Source organism: Panthera onca, chromosome B3, assembly GCF_046562875.1.
Source record: "Panthera onca isolate mPanOnc1 chromosome B3, mPanOnc1 haplotype 2, whole genome shotgun sequence".
In the NCBI taxonomy this organism is placed as follows: domain Eukaryota; kingdom Metazoa; phylum Chordata; class Mammalia; order Carnivora; family Felidae; genus Panthera; species Panthera onca.
The window spans coordinates 51,595,245-51,618,320 of NC_138344.1; the positions used below are offsets into that span (position 1 = coordinate 51,595,245).

Genomic DNA, 23,076 nt, shown 5'->3' on the forward strand with positions numbered 1-23,076 from the left:
TGGCCGACTTCGGCTCAGGTCATGATCTCCCGGTCCGTGAGTTCAAGCCCTGTGTCGGGCTCTGTGCTGACAGCTCAGAGCCTGGAGCCTGTTTCAGATTCTGTGTCTCCCTCTCTCTGACCCTCCCCCGTTCATGCTCTGTGTCTCTCTGTCTCAAAAATAAAATAAAACGTTAACAACAACAAAAAAATGCTTGATAGTCAAATATGGGTAGTAGCAATTGTATTGGTAGCATAGACAGAGAATATTTCCATCATCACGAAAGTTGTATTGCATAGCACTGATCTGGAATACATAGATGGCAGCTGAACCTATGAGGTGGAAGTGATCTGGAGAGTGTAAACTTGAAAAAGAAGGGATCCAAGGATAGAACTGTTACGATCCTCCCTTTAAGAGGCAGGAAAAGGGGTGTCAGGGTGGTTCAGTTGGCTAAGCATCTGACTCTTGGTTTTGACTCAGGTCATGATCTTGCAGCTTGTGGGTTCAAGCAGCTCAGAGCCTGTTTGGGATTCTCTCTCTCTTTCTCTTCTCTCTCTCTCTCTCTCTCTGCCCCTCCCCTGCTCTCAAAAAATAAACAAACTTAATAAAAAGAAAGAGGCAAGTAAAGACTCAACAAAGGAGATTAAGAGGAGATGGCCAGAGAAGTAGGAGAGAATAAGAGAGTAGTATCCTAGAGGTCAAGAGAAAAAAGTTTTGAAAAACAGGATTCTGGTGATTAGTGTGCAATTTTAAACATTAAGGTACATGTTTAATTAACATTAAGGTACAAGGTTAATGATGCAGGGGAGTGTTACCTGGGGAAGCATGGCTTCTCACGTCCCCACAATGGGGCACTGACCTTTGTAAATTCCCCATTGACCAAAGTCTCCCTCCCAGAAATTCAATTTTGCCCTCACGTGCATGTCACTATCTTTCAGGAACAGAATCTCTTTATCCAAGATCACATATACTAATTTTTTTTTATATATGGGTGTCTCAGATTTTAACTCAAGCTCGCAAATATATTGATGTAGGATATATACCAGAATGCCAATTTATTAATAAAAATACAACTGTTAGACACTTCAGTTAGCCTAACTAGTTAATTCTCCTTTCTCCCTATTGTTTGACATGAAGGGAAGGCAAATTTTCAGTAGGTTGTTTTGTGAGTATGGAATGAGAACAAATAGTTGATCTTAAGAAGTTTCTCAGCTGCCCACTTAAAGCACTCTCAAGGGATATCTTTGTCAAAGAGTTGGCATCTTGAATTCTCATATTTCAGGTACTTGCTTGCCTGACAAACTTCTTCCTTCTTTTCTCCAAAAGGAGTGCAGTATCACACTTGGATTTTCAAGTTGCAATCCCCATGCAATTCTTCCTGTCTGAAATTCTTCCTAGGAAACTGGTTCTTTTGATGGTTTCCAAATTCCCGCAGGATTGCCTTCATTACCCGCTGCTTTTTACTAGTTTAACTCTTAGAAGGCAACTTTTTCCAAGTTTCTGATAAACTCTTCATTGGAACCACCCTGTACAGTATTGCCGGTAGCTATCCAGATGTTAATTATAATGAGGATTAAATGTAAAGCCAACAGATTTGGTAGTTAAAGTCATTGGAATAGTTTGGTGTCAGGGGTTTCAGTCAAGTTGTGGGAGTGGACCTCCGGGAGTAGACAAATGAATGGAATTTGAATTCTTTCGGCAGATATTTATTTAACATCTAGGAAATGCTGGGCTCTGGGAGTGCAACATAAGCAAATATGGACGAGGTCCCTGTCCTGATGTGGCTTATTTGAGCAGGAAAGGTGTCATTAATATTCATATGTCTAATGGTACAGCGTGTGTTGCTGAAGATACAGACATGTGAAGACATTTAAGAAGTGGATCTGACCTAGGGTAGGGGCTCAAGAAAAGCCTGAGGCAATGACATAGAATTTGGGATGTGAAAGATGAATATGGTTAAGTAGGAAAAAGGGAAAGGGAAACGGGAAGAGGCTTGTGGAGGGAAGGAGCACAGAGCTTTGAAGCGCCCCCCAAAAAAGCATGCGTGGCTACACTGCGGGGAGCGAGGAAGAGAACAGGGGAAGGCGAGTCCGGGAAAGTAAAAATAGTAAATCTCCCGGAATACGCAGAAAAGGGCGGGGAGAGGCGGCTCCACTTATAAACTACAATTCCCAGGAAGCATCTGCCAGACGGATGTGAGGTGAGGTGCGAGCCGCGACCTTTGAAGGAAGAAAGGAAGTGCTTCGGCGTCGCAGAGTCGGACAAGCGGGGTAAGGTAGGTAGGGGCGCGGTGCGGGACGGGCGGCTGGGGCGCGGCGGGCTGCAGTGGCCGCCGAGCGCCGCGAGGCTCCGTGTCGTCATAAGGCGGCGGCCATTTTCCCGGGCGGAGGCTGCCCGAACGGGCGCTCGGAGAGCGGGGGCGGGCGGGCCTGAGGCGGTGCGGCGGCCGGGCGGCCTCGGCCTCCCGGTAATCGCGTCTTCTCCCGGCGTCTCGTTTGCAGAGGGAGCACTATGTCCGCGGAAGTCCCCGAGGCAGCCTCCGCGGAGGAGCAGAAGGTGAGTGTGCACGGCGAGCGGTCCCGGGGGCTCGGAAGGCCCAGAGGCGAGCCTTCTGCGGGCCGGGCCTGCCGGGTGGCCTGCTCCCGCCGCGTGCGGAGGGGCGCGCCCCGAGTCGGCCCGCGGGTTCCTGGTGGAGAGAGCTGGAGCTGCCTGGACGCCTCCGCCGTGAGGGCCGAGCTCTCCCAGACCTGCCGCCAGCCGTAACTCTGGTGATTAGCGCCCGCGTGGTGGGAGTTTGAGCATTGTCCGAGTCTTGGCCGAGATTTGCCTTTTCTCAGCGCCTCGGTGTGTCGCCTTTTTCCTTACGCTCGACTGTACATATGAGCCCAGGACTCCCGTTTTTGTGGTGGAACCTAAGTTTTTCCATGAGCCTCACTTAACGTAGGAAGTCTTATTTTTCCGTGAAGAACGAACTCTTCCCAACTACTGGTATTGTCGGCATGCTTTTAACTCCAAAGGCGTATCTCGTGTTCGGGTGGCGAGTTAGACCAGGGTTGGCGTTTCCGATCCCGTCCTTGTTTGCCGCGTAACCTTGGCCAGTCGCTAAACTCTTCAAGTTTTCAATCTTCTCATTTGTAAAATAATGCTGATAACACTTGCTTTGTAAAGTTGTTGTGAGGCTTAAATGACGTGGGTAACTTACAATATTTAGCGCAGTGTGTGCTCAGAAATGTGAGCCACTGGGATCCGCATATGGTACTTAACTGAAAACCAAAAGCTTGGAATTGAAAATTTTTTACCAATTTAGTTGACCTGGATTTTTGTAGCAACAGGAATATTTTGTACACTTACTTCTAACATCCTTCAGATGTAGGAAAATAATCCACAAATCAGTATGATTCAAATTACGAATGTTAAGACTTTGTTTCGTCTGTGCTAGTTCTTGCCCCTTCCACCATTATTATTTCTGCTGCCTTGCCCTCCTTGGTACTTGTGGCTGGCCTACAAAGGCCCATATATTGTTTCTTAAATTGTTTATGGAGAGTTGCCAGCACCTTTTCTTGAAAAGTCAGACGGCATTATTATAAATAGAATTTGGTCTAGTAATTGGACTTTGTAAGGGCTCCTTCTGCTTCATGTTCTCCTCATGCTCCTAAACAGGTTAGAAATTTGATTAGTGTATTAGTGTTCTAAACCCACTCCATATGTTCTTAAGCATGGTAACTTTTCTTCAGTTGAATGATTCTGTTACGTTACTTGTAAATATTAAAAAAAAAAAAAAAAAAGAAAACTGCGTAGGTAGTAGGCCAAGTTACCATATTATTCAGGGATATTCCAATGAAGATTATGTTTGGTATTTTTCCCACTTTACAAAAACATGGACTTCTAGAACAGAAATACAGTTTAAAGATTACAATCCTAACTATAACATGAAATATCATTTATTTATTGAAAAACGTTTATTGTGTTCATAATTGCTTGGGATTTAAGAACCCCCCAAAACAACAAACCCATGTGTGTGGTGTCTTGTCCTAAACACTGACATCAACTTCGGTTTTGACTTCTGATGTACCGTGGTGTGCTATGTAGTTTCCTTTTATGAGATTTTTAGTGTGTTGCCAAAGTATAAAGTGTTGATTTCTACCGGGTAAATGCTTTTATTTGAAACAACCTCATATCAGGTTTAACAATATTAAACATGTATTGAATGTTTTCATAAAGGTCTACATTAAAATTTTAACTCAAGTCCTTTTGTTTTAGGTCTGTTGTCATTAATACCAAAGTGGGTTGGTAATATAATGTCCCTTCTTGAATTAGGGATTGGCTGTAGATGTTAAGTGTCCCGTAGCATGGATACCATCCCTAAACATGAGGAGAATGTGCAGAGTCACTTCTGTGTTCCTATGGGCCAAATCACCTGTTTCTTCTATTTTGGAAGAATAGCTAGATGACTTAAAAAATTGGATTATTCTCTGTGTACCCAGTTGACCTTTCAATTAAAGCCAAAGCATTCAGCTAAAACACCTTTATAATTTTACGGTACGTTGGCCTGTTGCCTGTGAAAAATTAACATAAAGAGATGAGACTGCATGGAGTAAGGGCTAAGTCACTATTTCTTTGAGAAGCGCAGGGCCCTTGTTAAGAGAAGAAAAACTGTATGGGCCACTTTTTTTTATTGGGATATTAAATATGTATAAACATGAAAATAAGTATAAACATACCTCTTTAACACTGCTTTAAAATTAAAACACGGATGGGGCTCCTTCATGGCTCAGTCAGTTGAGCATCTCACTTAAGCTCAGGTCATGATCTCACAGTTCCTGAGCTCAAGCCCCATGTCTAGCTTTGTGCTGATAAGTGTAGAGCCTACTTTGGATTCTCTGTCTTCTCTGTCTCCTCCTCTCTGTCTACCCCTCACCTGCATGTGTGCCTGCGAGCTCGCGCGCTCGCTCTCTCTCTCTCTCTCTCTCTCTCTCTCTCTCTCGAAAATAAACACACATTGAGGTGCCTGGATGCTCATTCAGTTAAGCGTCTGACTTGGTTTTGGCTCAGGCCATGATCTCACTGTTCTGGGTTCAAGCCCTGTGTGGTGCTCCTCGCTGGCAGTGCAGAGCCTTTTTGGGATTCTGTCTCTGGCCTTCTCTCTCTGCCCCTCCCCTGCTTGCTCACACTGTCTCTCAAAAAATGAACAAAAATATTAAAAAAATTAGGCACCCGGTTGGCTTCGTTGGTGGAGCATGCGACTCTTGATCTTGGGGTCGTGAGTTCGAGCCCTCATTGGACAGAGATTACTTAAAATTTATTTTAGATTAAACAAATCAAATACAAACAAAATTAGTGTGAATTATCCATTGTGGCATAGTATTTTGCTGAAAGTAAATTTCCAACGTATTGAGAATGTGGTAGCAGTTGTTACAGGCAGGGCATTTTGAGTTTGGCAAGTTAACGCTTCCCTAGGTCATGTGATGACTCAGTTGTCCTTTTTTTTTTTAATGTTTATTTTTGAAAGACAAGAGAGGGAATGTGAGTGGGGGAGGGGCAGAGTGAAGAAACGCAGAATCCAAATCCAAAGCAGGTTCCAGGCTCTGTGCTGACTCCCACATGGGGCTCAAACTCACTAACCAGTGAGATCATGACCTGAGCCAAAATTGGGCACTTAACTGACCAAGCCACCCAGGCACCCCTCACTTGTCCTTTTTAAGAGTAATCTGTGTGATCATTTAATTCTAGGATCAAAAATATATCATTTACATTTTAAATTCAGCTCTGTTCTTTTCTCACTCTTCTGGACAATTGGAGTACTGCTCAGTCTCCTTCATAAATGAAAGCTGAAATGGAAATCATGTAGCACTTAGATATGAGATGGCAATTCATATGTGCTGGTATATACTTAAACTTTTTCCTTCTGGATTATCACTGAAGTGAAAACAAAACATTAAAAAAATTTTAGCAGAGACCTCATGGATCTATCACCTGTGAATTCCACTAAGCTCAGTCAGACAGGTGTACACTCTTGTCCTGGGGTGAGAAGAGGCATAGTGATGACTTAAAACACATAATTCTATTTTCATTGTGAACGTCTTAAAGTCATGGACCCTTCTTTATCTATCTTTTCTCCCATTGCTCCTATCTAACCTGATTCATTCCACTCATTTCATTGTTCAGAAAATACTGGTTGAATGAATTTTTCTCAGAATTTTTCATTTGAAACCATTGCCAAAGTACTATCTAATACAAATGACAAAGCTTGTACTGCAGTTTGAAAGAGGGAAGAATAGACTATAGTAATATAAAAACCTTTGTTTAGACCCAATTAAGAAATCTGAGTGAGAATAAAGAAACGTGTGTGTGTGTGTATGTGTGTGTATGTGTATTACTGCTTTTAAGTTTAAAAAAATTTTTTTTAATATTTTTGAGAGATAGAGACCGGGCATGAGTGTGGGAGGGGCAGGGGAGAAGGAGACCCAGAATCTGAAACAGTCTCTAGGCTCAGAGCTGCACAGAGCCTGAAATGGGGCTTAAACCCACAAACTGTGAGATCTTGACCTGAGCTGAAGTCAGACGCCCAACCGACTGAGCCACCCAGGTGCCCCCCAGTGGTGTTTTTTTTGTTTTTTTGGTTTTTTTTTTTCAGTTTATTTATTTTAAGAGAGAGAGAGCGCACAAGCAGGGGAGGGGCAGAGAAAAGGAGAGACAATTCCAATCAGGCTCTGCACCATCATTGCAGAGCCTGACATGGGGCTCAAACCCACAAACTGTGAGATCATGACCTGGGCTGAGATCAAAAGTTGGACGCTTAACCGACTGTGCTGCCCAAGCGCCCCCACTTATAAGTTTCTTAAAAAGAAGATCTGAAGAGCAGGTTTTCTAGAGATTTAATTACAATATTGATCAAATTAAGTTAGTAAGATGTCTTGGAAGAAGCTAACTGAAGTGGGGCTCTCAACTGAAACATTTTTGTCAGTTTAAAAGATAATGCTTGGTGCTTTTGTGAGTAGTGGAAAAGGAAGAGAACTATTACATCCATACATCATCACTAAAGAGTGGGTACAAACTGCTTTCCCATTTTCCCAGTTTTTAAAAAATTGCAGTTAGTATTGACATTTTCAATTTTAACACCACCTTTGGTAACTAAAAGGCTTAAGAGTGTTTTGTTTTTTTTTTTAATGTTATTTTATTTATTTTGAGAGACTGAGAGCAGTGGAGGGGCACAGAGAGAGGGAGAATCCCAAGCAGTCTCCGTACTGTCAGTGCAGAAACCAGTGCAGGGCTCCAGCCCATGAACCCATGAATCATGAGATCATGTGACACCTGGGCAGAAGTCAAGAGTCGGTCAGTCGCCTGAGCAACTCAGGTGCCCCTCAAGAGTGTTTTTAATTTTAGTTTTTAAACCATAACTTGTTTGTTTAGTTTGTGTGCAACCATTGATACTCAGCAATCTAGAAGTAAACCTCAGAAAAGTTTTAAAATGTTTCTTGCTGCTACCTTATCAAATGTGCTATATATACAGCAGTGTTTTAGGTTTGCCTCTGTGTCTGCTACTATAACATGATATATTTCAAAGATAAGCTGATAGTGAAGCTGTCAGGTGTTTGGAAAGTTTCTTAGCTTTATTGAAACAATTGGAGTATGTTGTGTTTGTTCATTCAGTAGGCTTTTATTGAACACCTGTTAAATGCCAGGCACTAGGCAAGCAGCAGGGACTTAATTGGACCACAGTATTTTTCCCTAGAGGTTGATAACAGTTCCGATACCTTCCTGGCAATATCCCAAAGGATTTGTTGGGCTTTCATTAATCTTTTCTACTTATTTATCAATCATTGCGTCAGTGAACATATTGCTGAGCAGATAGAGGAAAATTTGCTTAGAGTTACCAGATTTTTATTGCTGATGTTGCTATGTAACTTCTCTGCTGAAGGTGGAAAAGTGGTATTAATCATTCAGACTTATCAGTCCATGACATAATAATCCTTAATTGTTTGAATGTTCTTTTTATGTTTTTATGCCTTATACCCCACCTACTCACAAAAGGGACATCTAATATATTTCAGTAGACTATTTCACAAAAATGCAAGTGCCTAAACAATAAATGTTAAGCTATGTGCTAGGTATAGAGTATACACCGAAGATAAATGTACTTGTCAAGAAGATAACCTTCATTTAAAATACTGTTTTTAAGTATTTTTTGTATATTATAAGCATATATCTTTGGGTTTCTGCTTCCCCAGTTTGTAGCCTATGGTTAAATGTTCTAGAATTCTAATGATCCTTTTTCTACTACTCTCCTCCCCGCCCAAGGTATTATCAGCATAGAAACTACTTAGCTGATGAATCCTTACAAAGTAGTAAAATTGCTCTATGACACAGAAGCTTCTTGGAGAATAAAAGTTTGAAAACAGATTTGAATTTTTCTTAAGTTTATTCTGGGAGACAGAGGGGGAGAGAGAATCCCAAGCAGGTTCTGCACAGTCAACGCAGAGCCCGATGGAGGCTTGAACCCATGAACCTGTGAGATCATGACCTGAGCTGAAATCGAGAGCCAGACACTTAACTGACTGAGCTACGCAGGTGCCCCCAGATTTGAATTTTTAAAAATACTTCTTGGTTAAGCTTGTCATTTCCATATTTTGTTGATCCCTTTGGTTTTTATTTCATTAACCTCTGCTTTTTATTTTCTCTCATTCTCTTTGGGTTCTGTTCTTTGTTTAACTACTGAAGTTAGATGTATAGCTCATTGACTTTTACTTTTCTTGTTTAATACATGCCCTTAAGGGACATTTGTTGAATCTTACAAGTTTGGTAAGTATAGAATTTTTATCAGTGAGTTCCATGTGTTTCTTTTTTAATTCCCATTATTTATTAACCATGAATTATTTTAGTAATATATTTTTTAAGCTTATATACATTGCAGTTTTGTTTGTTTTTTAAATGTTTGTTTATTTTTGAGAGAGAGAGAGCGTGCACAAGCGGTGAGGGGGAGGGGGGCAGAGACACAGAGAGACGAAGTCTGAAGCAGGCTCCAGGCTCTGAGCTGTCAGCACAGAGCCCCATGTGGGGCTTGAACTCACAGACTGCAAGATCATGATCTGAGCCGAAGTCTGATGCTTAAACGATTGAGCCACCCAGACGTCTGCCCCTGTGCACATTAGAGTTTTAATGATTTAAGCTATTTTAGTTACGTATGTATTTTAATTTCTGAATAGGGATATATAAATTTTTTTATTGTTGACTTTTGATCTTGTGAATTGTAGTCATAGATGGTCCTTTGGATGAAAATGGTTAAGGCTTATTTTATAGCCTATTTAGTCAGTTTTTCCATTGTGCTTGAGAAGAATATACATTTCCTAACTATTGGGTGCAGAAATAAAATACGATATCTTGACTACTTTGTCTTTTTCACTTATCAATAATGGAGGAAGGTGTATTGAAATCTGTACTGATAGACTTGTCAGTTACTGTAATTCAGTCAATTTTTTCTTTATAGCTTTTGAGGCTTTTTATCAGAGGCATGAATATTTAGATTCTCTGCATCCCTAATAATGCTTTTTGGCCCCCTATCTTTTTTTTTTTTTTTTTTTTCTTTTTCTTTTTCTTTTTCTTATCTCTTGACCTCCCAGGCTTTTGGGTTTTTTTCCCCTCATGATTGATTTTTCTTCTTCCGTTTTACCTCTACTGTTAGTATGGAAATTACATACTTCATTTCTGTTATGTAATTGTTTCCCCTTGAAATTTTATCATACATTCTTAATTAAACAAAATGTAAAATTGGTAAACAATGTGGACCATAGAACACCTAAACTGTGTTATGTAGTATTTTTGTTTTTTATTTGTTTTTAAAGTAAATGCTCCCCCTGATGAGGGGCTTGAACCCAAAACCCTAAGATCAAGAGTTGCATGATCTGCCAGCTGAGCCAGCCAGCCTCCCCTTTTGTTTGTTTTCCTTTTGTTTTGTTTTTAACCTCGCATATTAAGATATTAAAATTTGAAAAGCGAATGTGTTGATTATATCTCAGCAAAGCTGGGGGGGAATTATTAAAGTGGCTTGTCAGTGTACATTAATGTATTTCAGTTTCTTTGCTATTTCTTTCCTTTTTAAAAAAAATTTTTTAAATGTTTATTTACTTTTAAGAGAGAGAGACAGTATGAGCGGACAAGAGGCAGAGAGAGGGAGACACAGAATCCAAAGCAGGCTCCAGGCTCTGAGCCATGATCCATGAAATCATGACCTGAGCCGAAGTTGGACACTTAACTGACTGAGCCACCTAGGTGCCCCTCTTAGCTATTTCTTTCTATATCTCAAACCTTTTTCAAGATTTATTTTGATTCTAGCTGAAATAAATGTTTTAAGAGTTACTTTGAAGGATGTCCAGAAACATGCAGTCACACCAGTCATTGTGGCCTTTTGCATTTTTTAACATGACTGTAGGGATAAATTGCTTATTTTACCTGATTTTATCGACCGGCTTCTGTCCTGGACAGTAGAAACCACTTTGGGTATTTCAAACAGAAAGGGTTGTGATTTAGGGAATTAGGTTACAAATTTATTAGAAGGGATGGAGGAATAAAGGGGAAAGATAATGTTTCTACAGGTGTGGATTGTAGAAAGCTGTTGACTCTGCATAAGTGAGCACTATTCTGAGCAGACCATCCCCTGCACATACTCTCGTGGAGCAGCTGCACTAGCCCCTGATGATCTGCCTGATGCCCTCCTGCAGGAACTCATGGGCTATTGCTGGTGTTCACATTGTTGGTCACATCACCAGGAACAGAGTGGATTCTTTCTCCCATGTTTTTTAATCTGGTGTAGGTGCCATTAGCAGAACCTAATAGTTCAGTCTGGGAAAGGTAGTTTCAGGCTTCTAACTAATTCAGGGGAGTGTTTTAAAGAAGAGTAAGTGTTGACTGAATGCCAGCAGACAGTCTGCCACCTGATGTGTTATTTATAATTGACTCTACATAAAGTCCAAGCATTTCAACTTGCTTATCAGTAAGGTCCTATAACTGTACATTTGCAAAAGGTTAAGAACGTTTCTGTATGATCCATGAAAAATATAGATGTGTTGATGGTATATACTGTGTTTTAAAAATACAGCTTTGGTCATATTTTTCCCCCTTTTGGTATTAAATGCAGCTGAAATTCTGAATCCAGCTACAAAGTTGCAGCTTGCAGACACTTAACTTTGTGCTATGTATTTGGCAAGAAAGTTCAATGATTGACTTTGTTTTTTCTAGGACACATTATATAGATCCATTCTAAACCTAAACAATACTTCTGTAAATGCTATTTGCCCAGACGTATTTTATAGTAACCTAATTCGATTTAATTGAACGCGAGTAATATATATCATGTATAAACATATATGTGAATATATTCTTTATTAAGAAAATAAGGGAATACCAGATACAATTGTATATTATGTGTAACCTTTTCCCCTCTCTTATATAAAATAAGGGAAACCTGCAGAAACACTGGAAATTAGGGAAAGTTGCTACCTCTATACCAGAAATGTTAAGGAATTTTTCTTAAATATAAAGAACTGATAATTCAAATCAAACAAAGGAAGTGGAGAGCCTTTATTTCCCAGGCAGGCCCAAGAAAGCTGGATGGTTTTAGTGGAAATGTAGGACTCTCTTGACACTCTTTAATTTGAATGTGCAAGAGGGTGCCTGGGTGGCTCAGTCGGTTAAGCATCCGACTTCAGCTCAGGTCATGATCTCACGGTGCTTGGGTTTGAGCCCAGCATTGGACTCTCTGCTGATGGCTTGGAGCCTGGAGCCAGCTTCAGATAAACACAAAAAAAAAATTTTTTTTGAATGTGCAAGGACTCAAAGGCTGTAAATCAAGTTACAGTCCTTTTCAACTAACATCCAAATTCAGTGTTAACCAATTTAAAAAACACAACTGTACAGAGGGACCCAAGAGTAGGTTCCTTCTCCCAGTTCCGTCCGAGTAGCACCGATGTGAATACAGTTGGACAAACTGCAGTGACCCCACCCATCTTCCTGCACTAAGCTGGTAACCTTAAATTTACAGTATTTCTCTACCTTTTGTAATGAGTTCAATACAGTCATACCTTACACAGTGGTTATATTCTAAAGTTAGTAAGGCAGGAATAGCATATAACTAAATTTGCTCTTGAAAAACTCCAATGAAGTCATAATCCATGATTCCCTAATAGTGGAAACAGCCCCATCAATTCTCAGTAGGACAAGTAGTCACTTTAATCCAGTGGTTGAACAGATGTCTGGGCTGATTCTTCAGTTTATAGCTGAGGTAGCAGACTTGTATGTAGGGACTGAGTTTTTAAATACTAAGATGATAAATAGAACATCACTATGCTTAAACTCTGAAAGAGGCCCAGGAGTGAAATCATCATGGAAACGGCAGGTTGGCATCACACACCTCACACTTGAGCTCTCTGGGGCATACTCTTCTTGAATGGGATGACTGGCAGAATCACCACTCATACTGTTTAGAGTCTCTCTCTCTCTGACAGCATAGTTGAATTTTGTGTACATCAAGTGAGGTGATGTCTTAGACTGAAAATCTAAATAGATGCATGAAACTGTAGCATAAAAAAAGGAGGAAGGTAGAACACTTGAAGCAGAAAGGAGCATACATATAAAGGAAGCCCCATAGAAAAAGTATATTTGACAGCAGCAGCAGTTTTAATATCAAAATCCTCTAAGACTAAAAATGAGAAGACGTAGTAACAAATGAGGTTGCTGATCAAGATGAAGGAAATACAATGTATAAGGTAAACAGAGCTAGTTATAAAGCATGTATGAATATAATTTTGAAAAATAAATGCAAAAATCATATTAAGTCATTTTGGGCATAAGTAATTTGTTTGCTGTACAAGAATACTAGGCTTGACATTTATGGATATAACATTACTGCTTTTTGACATTTGCAAATAACCTGCAAGAATCGAGATATGCAAAGGTGTGTGATTTTGTCTAGCTGGTATGCAGAAAAGCGTCCATTAGCTGGAAGGTGTGTGTACCTTGCCATTGCCCAGCATCGCCTGTTAGGGCAACTTTTTCTTGATTCATTCTTTCTTCTTCAGTATTTACCAGACAGTCATAAACGTTGCTTCCCTATAAAATATGGCTCTTTGAAAGAAAGTAGATTGTATCAAGTCTGGTGTTAAAAGTGAATAAGCTTGAGTGGAGGCCTCTTGCTCCACCTCGTGGAGCCCCTTGCTCCACCTCCTCCCCCTGCCACCACCTCGTGCCCCAGGTGGGAAGACCACATGCCCTTGGAAGGGGGAATGAAGAGGAGTTGAGAAAAGGAGAGAGAATGGAAAGAGTCAGTGCCTTTTCAACTTGACAAATAGTTTCTGTTGACCATGAAGAGGTGGCTAAGACACCCCACTTACTCCAGAGTCTGCAGATGGGATCATGGGAAAACTGACAAAAGTCAGTGCAAGAGAAATGTCCCTTTTTTTTTTTTTTTTTTTTAAATTTTTTTTTTTTTTAACGTTTATTTATTTTTGAGACAGAGAGAGACAGAGCACGAACAGGGGAGGAGCAGAGAGAGAGGGAGACACAGAATCCGAAACAGGCTCCAGGCTCTGAGCTGTCAGCACAGAGCCCGATGCGGGGCTCGAACTCACGGACTGTGAGATCATGACCCGAGCCGAAGTCAGACGCCCAACCGACCGAGCCACCCAGGCGCCCCAGAAATGTCCCTTTTTAAATGCCTGATTGTTCATACCATATACAGATCTATTGTAGATGAGTATCTATTCCCATCTTTACCACCACCTCCTGAAATGAGAAATAACTGTTTGGAAGGACTGACCTATTCCCAGGACTGAGGCTGGTTCAGTGGGTTACTTATCTCCAAAGATGGAGGGACACTGGGAAAAATGAGCAAATAGGCCTTGCTGTTTTCCTCTATTTACCACTCTCAGCTCATACTCCTTTTTGTCCTATCGTATTTTTTCATTTTCTCTGTACTTTTGTTCAAACCTAGCATAAAAATCAGGTTTAAATTGTTTGGTCTTCATCCTTATGAACTCTTCTGTATCACATAAAATTTGTATTAAATAAATTCTGTATGCTTTTCAAAAAAAAAAAAAAAAAAGTGAATAGGCTCAGGGGTTCCTGGCTGGCTCAGTCTGAAGAGCATGCAACTCTCTCTTTTTTTTTTTTTTTTTTTTTTTTAAACATTTAATTATTTTTGAGAGAGCACAAGCAGAAGAGGGACAGAGAGAGAGAAAGGAAGATACTGAATCAGAAACAGGCTCCAGACTCTGAGCTTGTGAGCACAGAGCCTGACTCTGTGTTCAAACCCACTAGCAGGAGATACGACCTGAGCTGAAGTTGAACACTTCAGTGAGCCACGCAGTCACTCCAAGCATGCAATTCTTCATCTCAGGGTCATGAGTTCAAGCCTCGTATTGGTTGTAGAGATTACTTTAAAGAAGAAAAAAAAAAAAAATGAATAGGCTTAAAATATTTATATCATTTGGTCAGAAAACACATTTTTGATAAAGAATGGGACCTTTGGCATGTCATTAAATACAGGGGGAGGTTAGGGAATAATGGACATTGATATGAAGGTTGACAAAGATGATGTTTCTCTTTAAAAATACCAAGGTCAGGGCACCTGGCTGGCTCACTTGGTGGAGCATGAGACTCTTGATCTTGGGGTTCCAGTTCAGCCCCACATTAGGTGTAGAGATTGCTTAAAAAATAGAATCTTTTAAAAAACAAATAAAAAATGCATGGTCTTCTGTATTGAGTTAGGGAATATCTTCTGGTAAATAAGCTGTTGTTAATTCCTATTAAAGAATCTCAGAGCTTTCCAGTCATACATGAATTTGAATTAATAGGAGTTCAAAAAGCTCTTGTATTTTAACATTAAAATGGTTCTCTAAATATAGGCACAGAGCTGATGAGTTCCATGGAAGGTGACTAACTATAAATGTATTATACATAACTGGAAAGTAATGGCAAGCAAGACTTCAGAGCTGAGTTATCTTGATATTTTTATCCAGTGTGTGGGGTGTACACATGCATCACAGCTATAATAGAGCTATCACATGGATCATTTGAAAAACAAGACAGAGATGTTTTAAAAGCTTCTGCGCTTGATTTCTTAGTCAGATGCTGCATTATTTGGTATTTGACAACTGAAGTCAGTGTCCAGATATTGAAAGGTGAATTATTTTAAATAAGTGAATTGTAATAGAGAAGTAATTTATTTTAAATTATTTCAGGAAATGGAAGATAAAGTGACTAGTCCAGAGAAAGCCGAAGAAGCAAAATTAAAAGCAAGGTATCCTCATTTGGGACAAAAGCCTGGAGGTTCGGATTTCTTAAGGAAACGATTGCAGAAGGGGGTAAGTTCTTACATATAATCTTCAAATGCTTAAACCCTGAACTCATTGTGCTGGTTGCGATTATGAAATGGGTGTCTGTGTGTATGTAACTCTGTACTTTATCAGATACAAATATATACATAGATATACATAATTTTTTTCCAATATTTTATATCATTTACTCTATAAATCTGTATAAGAATGTACATCTCATCACTTTTAAATATAAACTATTTCAAGCATGTGGAAAGTGCAGATAATAATACAGCAGAACTCATGTACCCACCACCCAGATTTAATATATTTTGCCATATTTACTTCAGTTTTATCTTTGTAAGAAAGAAAATGTAGATATAGTTGAAACCTACCACATGTATGTATATATCCCCTGCCCCCTTCTTTCCTTTATCCCACCCCACCCACCCTTCTTTCCAAAAGCAGCGACTATCCAGAAGCTGGCATTTATGCTTCTGCCAATATTTTTTAACTTTTACTTGTTTTAAAGATGATTTCCATGCCAAGGCTAAAAATAATTTTTATTTGGATGAAATGATCACTTGTAAAGGCAGAGCTTATTATCTCCTTTACATAATACATTTTACAGAGTTACTCTAATACAGCTTATACATGGTAATTTTAGTAGTTGAGATTACTGAAAATATTTTTTCAAAATCTTACTAATTCTTTGTGAGGCATAAACCATTATTGCTCAATAATGAGATCTGAATTGAGATACTGCTACATGCTTATTCCTTAGGTTTTCTTTCTAACTCCTTTGTAAAAAATTAAAGGACTCCATCTTTGGTTTAAGTACATTTAAATTATTTACCTTACAGGGAACAGGGAAAGAAAAGAATTATTAATAGAATCAGGTGCCAAATCATGAGTTTACTAAAATAAATACCTTGAACATACTGGTATCTGCTGCTTGCTTAGTAAAAACATGTTTGTATGTATATGTATGTTTATATGTGTAGGTATTGGCAATAGTTATATATGGATTATTTTCTCCAAATTGCAAAAGGCTGTTTTTTTCCCAGCTTTATTGAGATACTATTGACATACAACATTGTGTAAGTTTACTGTGTACAATGTGATGATTTGATACACCTACATATTGTAAAATGTTGACCAGTAAGGTTAGTTAACATATCCCTTACCTCACATAATTACCATTTTTTTGTTATGGTGAGAACATTAAAGCTCTACTTTCCAGGCACTTTCAAGTGTACAATTTAGTACTGTTAACTTATTGTACATTAGATCCCTGGAACTTCTTATTCATCTTCTAATTGAAAGTTTGTGCCCTCTGACCAGTATCTCCCCATTTCCCCCACTCCTCCACCCCTGCAACCACCATTTTGCTGTTTCTGTGAGTTTAATGTTTTTAGATTCCACATGTAAGTCAAATCATACACTGTTTGTCTTTTTACCAAGAGAGTATTTTAACAGGGCACCCTAGCTGGCTCAGTTGGTAGCATGTGTGACTCTTCATCTCTGTGAGTTGAACTCTGTGAGTTCAAGCCCTGTGTTGGGCATAGAGATTACCTATAAAAGAAAAAATAAAGCTCACCTAATAAAAATTTTTACAGAATTATATATTAAATACTTAGTTTTAAAAGTGGCAAAATACAGAATTTTCTTTGTCTTACGAAAGAATAACATTCACAGCTTTGAAATAATAGGATGGCAGGTTGGAATCATTCCAAATATATAAAAAATGTAAAATCTCTGTTTCATGAGAAGTAATTCATTGGGGAAATTGTTACAAAAATGATAGTTAATACCTGTAGTACATAAAAAAGATTTTTCAGATATTCAAGAAAAACATTAAGGTGCCCCTATGTAAAATATTTTATCAGAAGAACTGTTAGAAAAATGTTTATCCGTGGTGGAAATCAGTGAAATGTAAATTAGATCATACCATAGTACACGTACAAGTAAATTAGAAAAATATAATAACCACTGGTAAGGTTGAAGTTGAATATAGTTAATATTCTCTTTGCCATGTGTAGCATTTAATACTCATTGTGGAAAGGGATATGGATCAAGATTTATAGAAGTGTTCATATTCTTTGAATGAATAATCTCTTGTGAATTAATCTAAGGATATAATTCAATATAAGGAAAAAATCGAGTTTGAAGATACTATTTGTAGCTTTATAACTAGAAGCAGCACCGCTGTTCAGCAGCAGAGGAATAGTTAAATTGTAATAAGTCAACAAAATAGAATATTTTGTAGTTATTTACGAGCATTATTCTAAATACCATAATGTAGGGGATAAATAGAAAAAGCAGAATGAGAAACATATTCATTGAGAGCATAGCTATGTAGAATGTATTTGTATCAAGTCTAATTTTGAAATGGTCCCATCAGGTATGGTTTTATTTATGAAAAAAATTATATAATCATCTTTGACTATGAAATTATTATTTGGAATTGATTTACTCTTAAGTGTTCAGGAAACTTTTCCTTTGTTAATCTCCAGCATAATTTATGCTCAACCATTCTTCCAACATTTGGGCTGTTATCTTTGTAATTTTCCTCAAGCTTCAACTATTTATGAATTTTTAAGTATCTTCAAGTCAGAATTTATCAATCCTGTATTTTGGAATTGGTGTTGTAAGTGGTTGTGAAAGAGAAAATGCTGCTTGAATCAAGAAATAGAATTTGAGAAGGGAACTCTTGAATGATTTTGCATTATACCAAAATGTCAATGAATAAGCACTTTTATCTTGGGAAATGAAGTCTTATATTCAACTATATCATTTCTTACTATTTTAAAAGAGTTTTGAATTTTTTAGATGTCAGGGTTAATAGGATCATTAGAAACTGACTTTATTACAATGGGGACAGTCTGCCTAAAATTTGTACTGTATATTAAATTTTTCCTTTTGTGTTTTTTATTGAGAAAGAATTTGGCAGTCTGCTTTGTTCTCCTCTAGAAGCTACTAAATTTCAGAAGTAGCTCTCTAATATGCAGAAGCTTTCTAATATGATACTCAGAAGTTCTGAGATTTTTTTTTCATCTTATTCATTTTTTTTATGTTTATTTTTGAGAGAGAGCACACTCGAGTGGACAGGGGCAGAGAGAGGGAGACAGAGAATCTGAAGCAGGCTCTGCACTGTTAGCACAAAGGCCAACATGGGTGGGGCTCGAGCCCATGAACCGTGAGATCTTGGCCTGAGCTGAAGTCAGACTCTCAACCAACTGAGCCACTTAGGTGCCCCCACCATACTCTTTTTATTTTTATTTTTATTTTTATTTATATTTATTACCTTTATTCATTTTTGAGAGTGCAAGCAGGGGAGGGGCAGAGAGAGAAGGAGAGAGACAGAATCTGATGCATGCTCCAGGCTCTGAGCTGTCAGCACAGAGTCCAATGCAGGGCTCGAACCCATGAACCAAACCGTGAGATCATGACCTGAGCCAAAGTCAGATGGTTAACTGACTAAGCCACCCAGGAGCACCATACTCATTTTAAAACATGTAGAAATAAAGCTGCAGCAAGCTTTAGTAGGGTCTGGTCCAAGTTTCCTTGTTAACTGCTCAGTGTGTTACGTGTATAGTGACAACATGAAAAGCAGTTTCTAGCTTTAGACCCTTTGGCTTTAGGCCTGAGCTGTCTTATCAGAGAATAATAGTCCCTTCAGGGAGGCAGCCACTGAGACCTTTTCCCAGGCCACTCAACAGTCTTAGACCAAGCTGTGAATTCCCAGCTACTTCATTTACCATACGAGATATCCCTGAAGTCTCAAAGAGAATTTTTCCCCCTTTCTCCTTTTGTCAGTGAGGTGCTCATCTCCTTGCTGGACTATTCCCTCTTGCCTACTCTAAAAGGTTAAGTTACTCTCTTTTGAGCACCTGTAGCACCTTGTGTACTTAAAACAGTATAATGGTTGGAATACTCGACTATTGTCCATCTTTGTATCTCAAGGATTCACACAGCGCCTCAGGTATAGTAAGCAGTCCGTAAAGGTAGGTTAAACATGAAAGGTAGAAGTTGGAAACCAGGCAGATTTGTACATTTTCACTCTGGAACAGATAACTCCTGTAGATTAGCTATATTAAGGTTGATATTTAGCTCTCCTTGCAATTTCTATTTTAGTGATAATAGGGTATCATTGCTACCTTACTCATTCCTCTACCTTAAAAAGTTGTATTTCTTCAGTGTCTTAAGTGAAATATGGAAGTGTAGAATAAGGATGTACATTTTAAGTGATAATTTCTAAAGAGTTTTCTTGTCACCCTAGCATTTATATTTTACCCTTAATTTTGATCTTACTGAATTGCTTTCATTCACATAAATGATTTTATTTTTATATATATATATAATTTTTTTTAAGTAGGTTCCAGTGCCCCGTGTGGAGCCCAACTTAGGACTTGAACTCACAACCCTGAGATTAAGACCTGAGCTGAGACTGAGTTGGATGCTTAACTGACTGAGCCACCCTAGCCTCCCTCAAATAAATAATTTTAAATCCTTTCAGGAATGTTCATCCTAGGTGACAGGAGCTATAAATAATGTTTTTAATAATTGAAAGTGTATGGCACATCCTAAATGCAAGATGGTGAATTAAGTGTTTTTATTTTCCAAATAATTTAAGCAAGAATTTCTGGTTTTTCTGTTAGTAATTGAAAGTTGTGCTATTTCATGTTAATGTTTTTGTTTAAACTTTTTTAGATTAGCTTATTTTATATTGACAGTTGAGGGTTACATCTACATCTTAAATTCAGTGTGATTGCATATGAAAGTTTTAAACTCCAGTCTAAATTTTTTTTTTTTCCCTTGTAGCAAAAATATTTTGATTCTGGGGATTACAACATGGCTAAAGCAAAAATGAAGAACAAGCAGCTTCCTACTGCAGCTCCGGATAAGACAGAGGTCACTGGTGACCACATTCCCACTCCACAGGACCTTCCTCAACGGAAACCATCCCTTGTTGCTAGCAAGCTGGCTGGCTGATTAAAAGAGCTGAACTGCATGAATCTTTCAATTCCCATTTTTTCTCCTTAATATGTTACTTTCTCTGCTTTTTATTTCCTTTCATTCACTAAGTCATTTCAGAATGACAGCTTTGCAGGTAGCGGTAGTGTGTGCTGCTATTGTAAGGGAATATACATGTGTAGAGTTTTTGATTAGTTTAACAGTGCACTGATAAAGAGAACATGTTAGAGCAACATAAAGTAATCTACTTGAAAATAATTGTATATATTACCTAACTCCTAGTGTAGGACTGTTTCAACAAGTAACAAGCAAGTTTTACAATTGTAATGTTTTGGCTTTCCTTAACTCATCTTAATTATAGCTTTGTATGTTACTCTTATTTAATATAACCTCTATTGTATTGATTTCTTCTGTATTTTCCTTTTGGATTTTGTAAAACAGAAGTTTAAGACCACAAGTTGGAAGAAAGGTTACATTCTTCAAACAAAAATAGATGGGGCTCTGAAAGATTTGTATCTCTGTGCTTGAACTTGAATGGCCTTAAACCTGTTTCAGCTTTAACAATAGAATTTTACTTGGGCAATATTTGCCCATTCTGGTGTAACTTATGTGACTCTAGTGCTTAACAGCTGCCGTTGAAGCTAGTATTCTTATTCCGTTCTATAGTGTTAGAGTATCTTTTGTTGAAGATGTGAATGAAGTGTGCATGTGCATTGACTGTTGAATTCACTTTTGTGCCATTTTTGTAAATACAATAGTTTTGCACAACCTCTCACAAATGTCTGTATTAATTTCACATATTAAAAAGCAGATGATGTGCCAACCAGAAGCACAAGAGTTCCTACACAAAACTCTGTACGTTATTAGAGCTTTTGTATAGAAAGAGTAGTTTACAGTCTTGGGCTTATAGAATACTAAACTGAAATCTTTGCTTAGTCTGTCATAGACTTAAGCTTTTTCATTTGTTATTAATATCCATGACATTCAGTGGCCTTGTGCAGATATGATATGTTGCTTAGGCATATCTTGTCCTATGCAGAACATTTCATTTTGACTTTTATGAAAATTGCAATTCATGTAATTTATATAAACTTTTTTAATGTAGAAACTTTTTACTTCCACAGTCAATTTGGGGAACACTAGAATAAAAGGCTTCGATACTCTGCCTCCTGTGGCCCCTCCCTCCTTTTTTTCTTGCTGCTTTAACTCAAATCTTGTTCACCCGTGCTGTTCAGTCTTTAGAAGCTTAGGTGTCTATCCTCACTCTTGAAATTTACTCTACTGAATGCTATATTTTATAACAGGATGATGTTTTTCTTATAATTTCTTAGTTGTTAATTAACCATTCTTAATCCTGTATTACTAATATTTGACACTTGTTTAAATAAAAGGAACTTTATACTGAAACATTTACTTGAGCAGCGTGGCCCAGGAACTCATGTCAGGATGAGCTGAATTCTGGTAAATAATTTTAAGTAATTCTAATGAGCTAATAAGTGAATTAGACTTAAGACACTTAGAATCATTTACGTGATAGGTGGAACATACTCGTATTAAAATATTTAGATATTTTACTTCTGTAGATGTCATTTTAATAAAATACCAATTTAATTTTACTTGTGGTTTATCTAGATAGTAAGAATTTAATTAACAGACTTTATTGGGATATAGTTACTGCTCTTTTAGGAGCTCTTCCCATTGGTGTTGTAATGCTATAGCATGACAGTGAAGATCAGTAGCCTGAGATGATAGCATTTTTTTTCTTTGTCTTTGACCTGCATCGGCATCCCTCTTTTGGGATCTAGGCATCTTTTCTAGATCTTGGCTCCATCTGTATACTTGCTTTCCTATGACCCCAAATCATTGTAAATGGTGCCTTGAGCACAGCACCTGCACTTAAAGGCTGCCTAGCGCTGTGTAAGGCTTGCTGATTATCTTCCTTCTCCACCTACCCCCAAAAGGCAGAAAAGCAATGAAATCAGTAATGTTCTAGTTTGTAATTTTAAGGGTCAGTCATATGTAAATATATTTGTTATGGGAGCAAGTAGGTTATTCCACTATATATAATCATTGTAGGATCCATTTAAGAATTATGAAATACCCCAAAGTAGAATTTCTGTAATAGTATTCCTTTTTTTTTGTGTGTGACTATTTGCAAGCTGTCACCACTAAATTTACATCAGAGAAGATTAATCTGAAAGATCACGGAAACCATGTTATTCTTGACCATGATAGGACTCTAGGACGCTGTAGTTTACAACAAATGATACAACCTTTGCCTAAGTTTTATTTTGTAAAGTATAATGCTAATATTTAACCTACCTCAAAACTTGTTGAGGATCTGTGAAATACTGAGTAAGTGCCCAAAATAAAATACTGTTGATTGTCTTTTTATTAAAAGTAAGTTTCCTCATTAAACCAACCTGCCTTCTGTAAAGTCACAGTGCTTAAAGTGTCAGGATTTTCCATTAGGGAAAGACCTGTCAATAAGACTTTGTAGGTATAATAGCTTAGCCTTCATTATTGGTGCTTGGAATATAGAGGCTTTTAATTTTTCTATTTTTTGTTCTGCCTCAAATCTCAGTTTATTTAAGATATATTTGCAAACTGTTTCACCATTGCTTGAATGAAGATGTTGACTAGATGAGCTTAATTCTCCATTTCTCTAATTTCAGAGTTGTGGTTTGAAAAATGGCTAATTGTCCTGTTTAATGCAAATGACTGTTGAAGTGAACTGAAGTTCATGATAACAACTACTTGATGAAAATTGGCTAAATCTGAAATAAAGTACCTGTTTCATGTCTAGTAGCTCTTA

The 23,076-nt window shown here is 38.1% G+C and overlaps 1 protein-coding gene across 3 annotated transcripts; it reads left to right on the forward strand.

The window, feature by feature from the left end:
* The first annotated feature begins 2,189 nt into the window (after positions 1 to 2,189).
* ARPP19 (cAMP regulated phosphoprotein 19) lies at positions 2,190 to 23,076 on the forward strand. Of its 3 annotated transcripts, XM_060618495.2 has the most exons (4): positions 2,190 to 2,254; positions 2,481 to 2,535; positions 15,210 to 15,332; positions 20,109 to 23,076. In XM_060618495.2, the coding sequence occupies exons 2-4, from the start codon at positions 2,491 to 2,493 to the stop codon at positions 20,277 to 20,279; spliced, it is 339 nt and encodes a 112-aa protein (XP_060474478.1). In that variant the 5' UTR covers positions 2,190 to 2,254; positions 2,481 to 2,490; the 3' UTR covers positions 20,280 to 23,076. The 3 variants fall into 3 exon arrangements, with proteins under 3 accessions (XP_060474478.1, XP_060474477.1, XP_060474479.1); XM_060618494.3 differs by lacking the exon at positions 2,190 to 2,254 and having other exon boundaries at positions 2,282 to 2,535; XM_060618496.3 differs by lacking the exons at positions 2,190 to 2,254; positions 2,481 to 2,535 and adding an exon at positions 15,089 to 15,111.

Excerpts from the sequence above, each read along its gene's own strand:
- ARPP19 (XM_060618495.2), top strand. The coding sequence starts at position 2,491 with ATGTCCGCGGAAGTCCCCGAGGCAGCCTCCGCGGAGGAGCAGAAG. Across the intron at positions 2,536-15,209 it reads CCTCCGCGGAGGAGCAGAAG|GAAATGGAAGATAAAGTGAC; the intron begins GTGAGTGTGCAC and ends AAATTATTTCAG. Across the intron at positions 15,333-20,108 it reads GGAAACGATTGCAGAAGGGG|CAAAAATATTTTGATTCTGG; the intron begins GTAAGTTCTTAC and ends TTTCCCTTGTAG.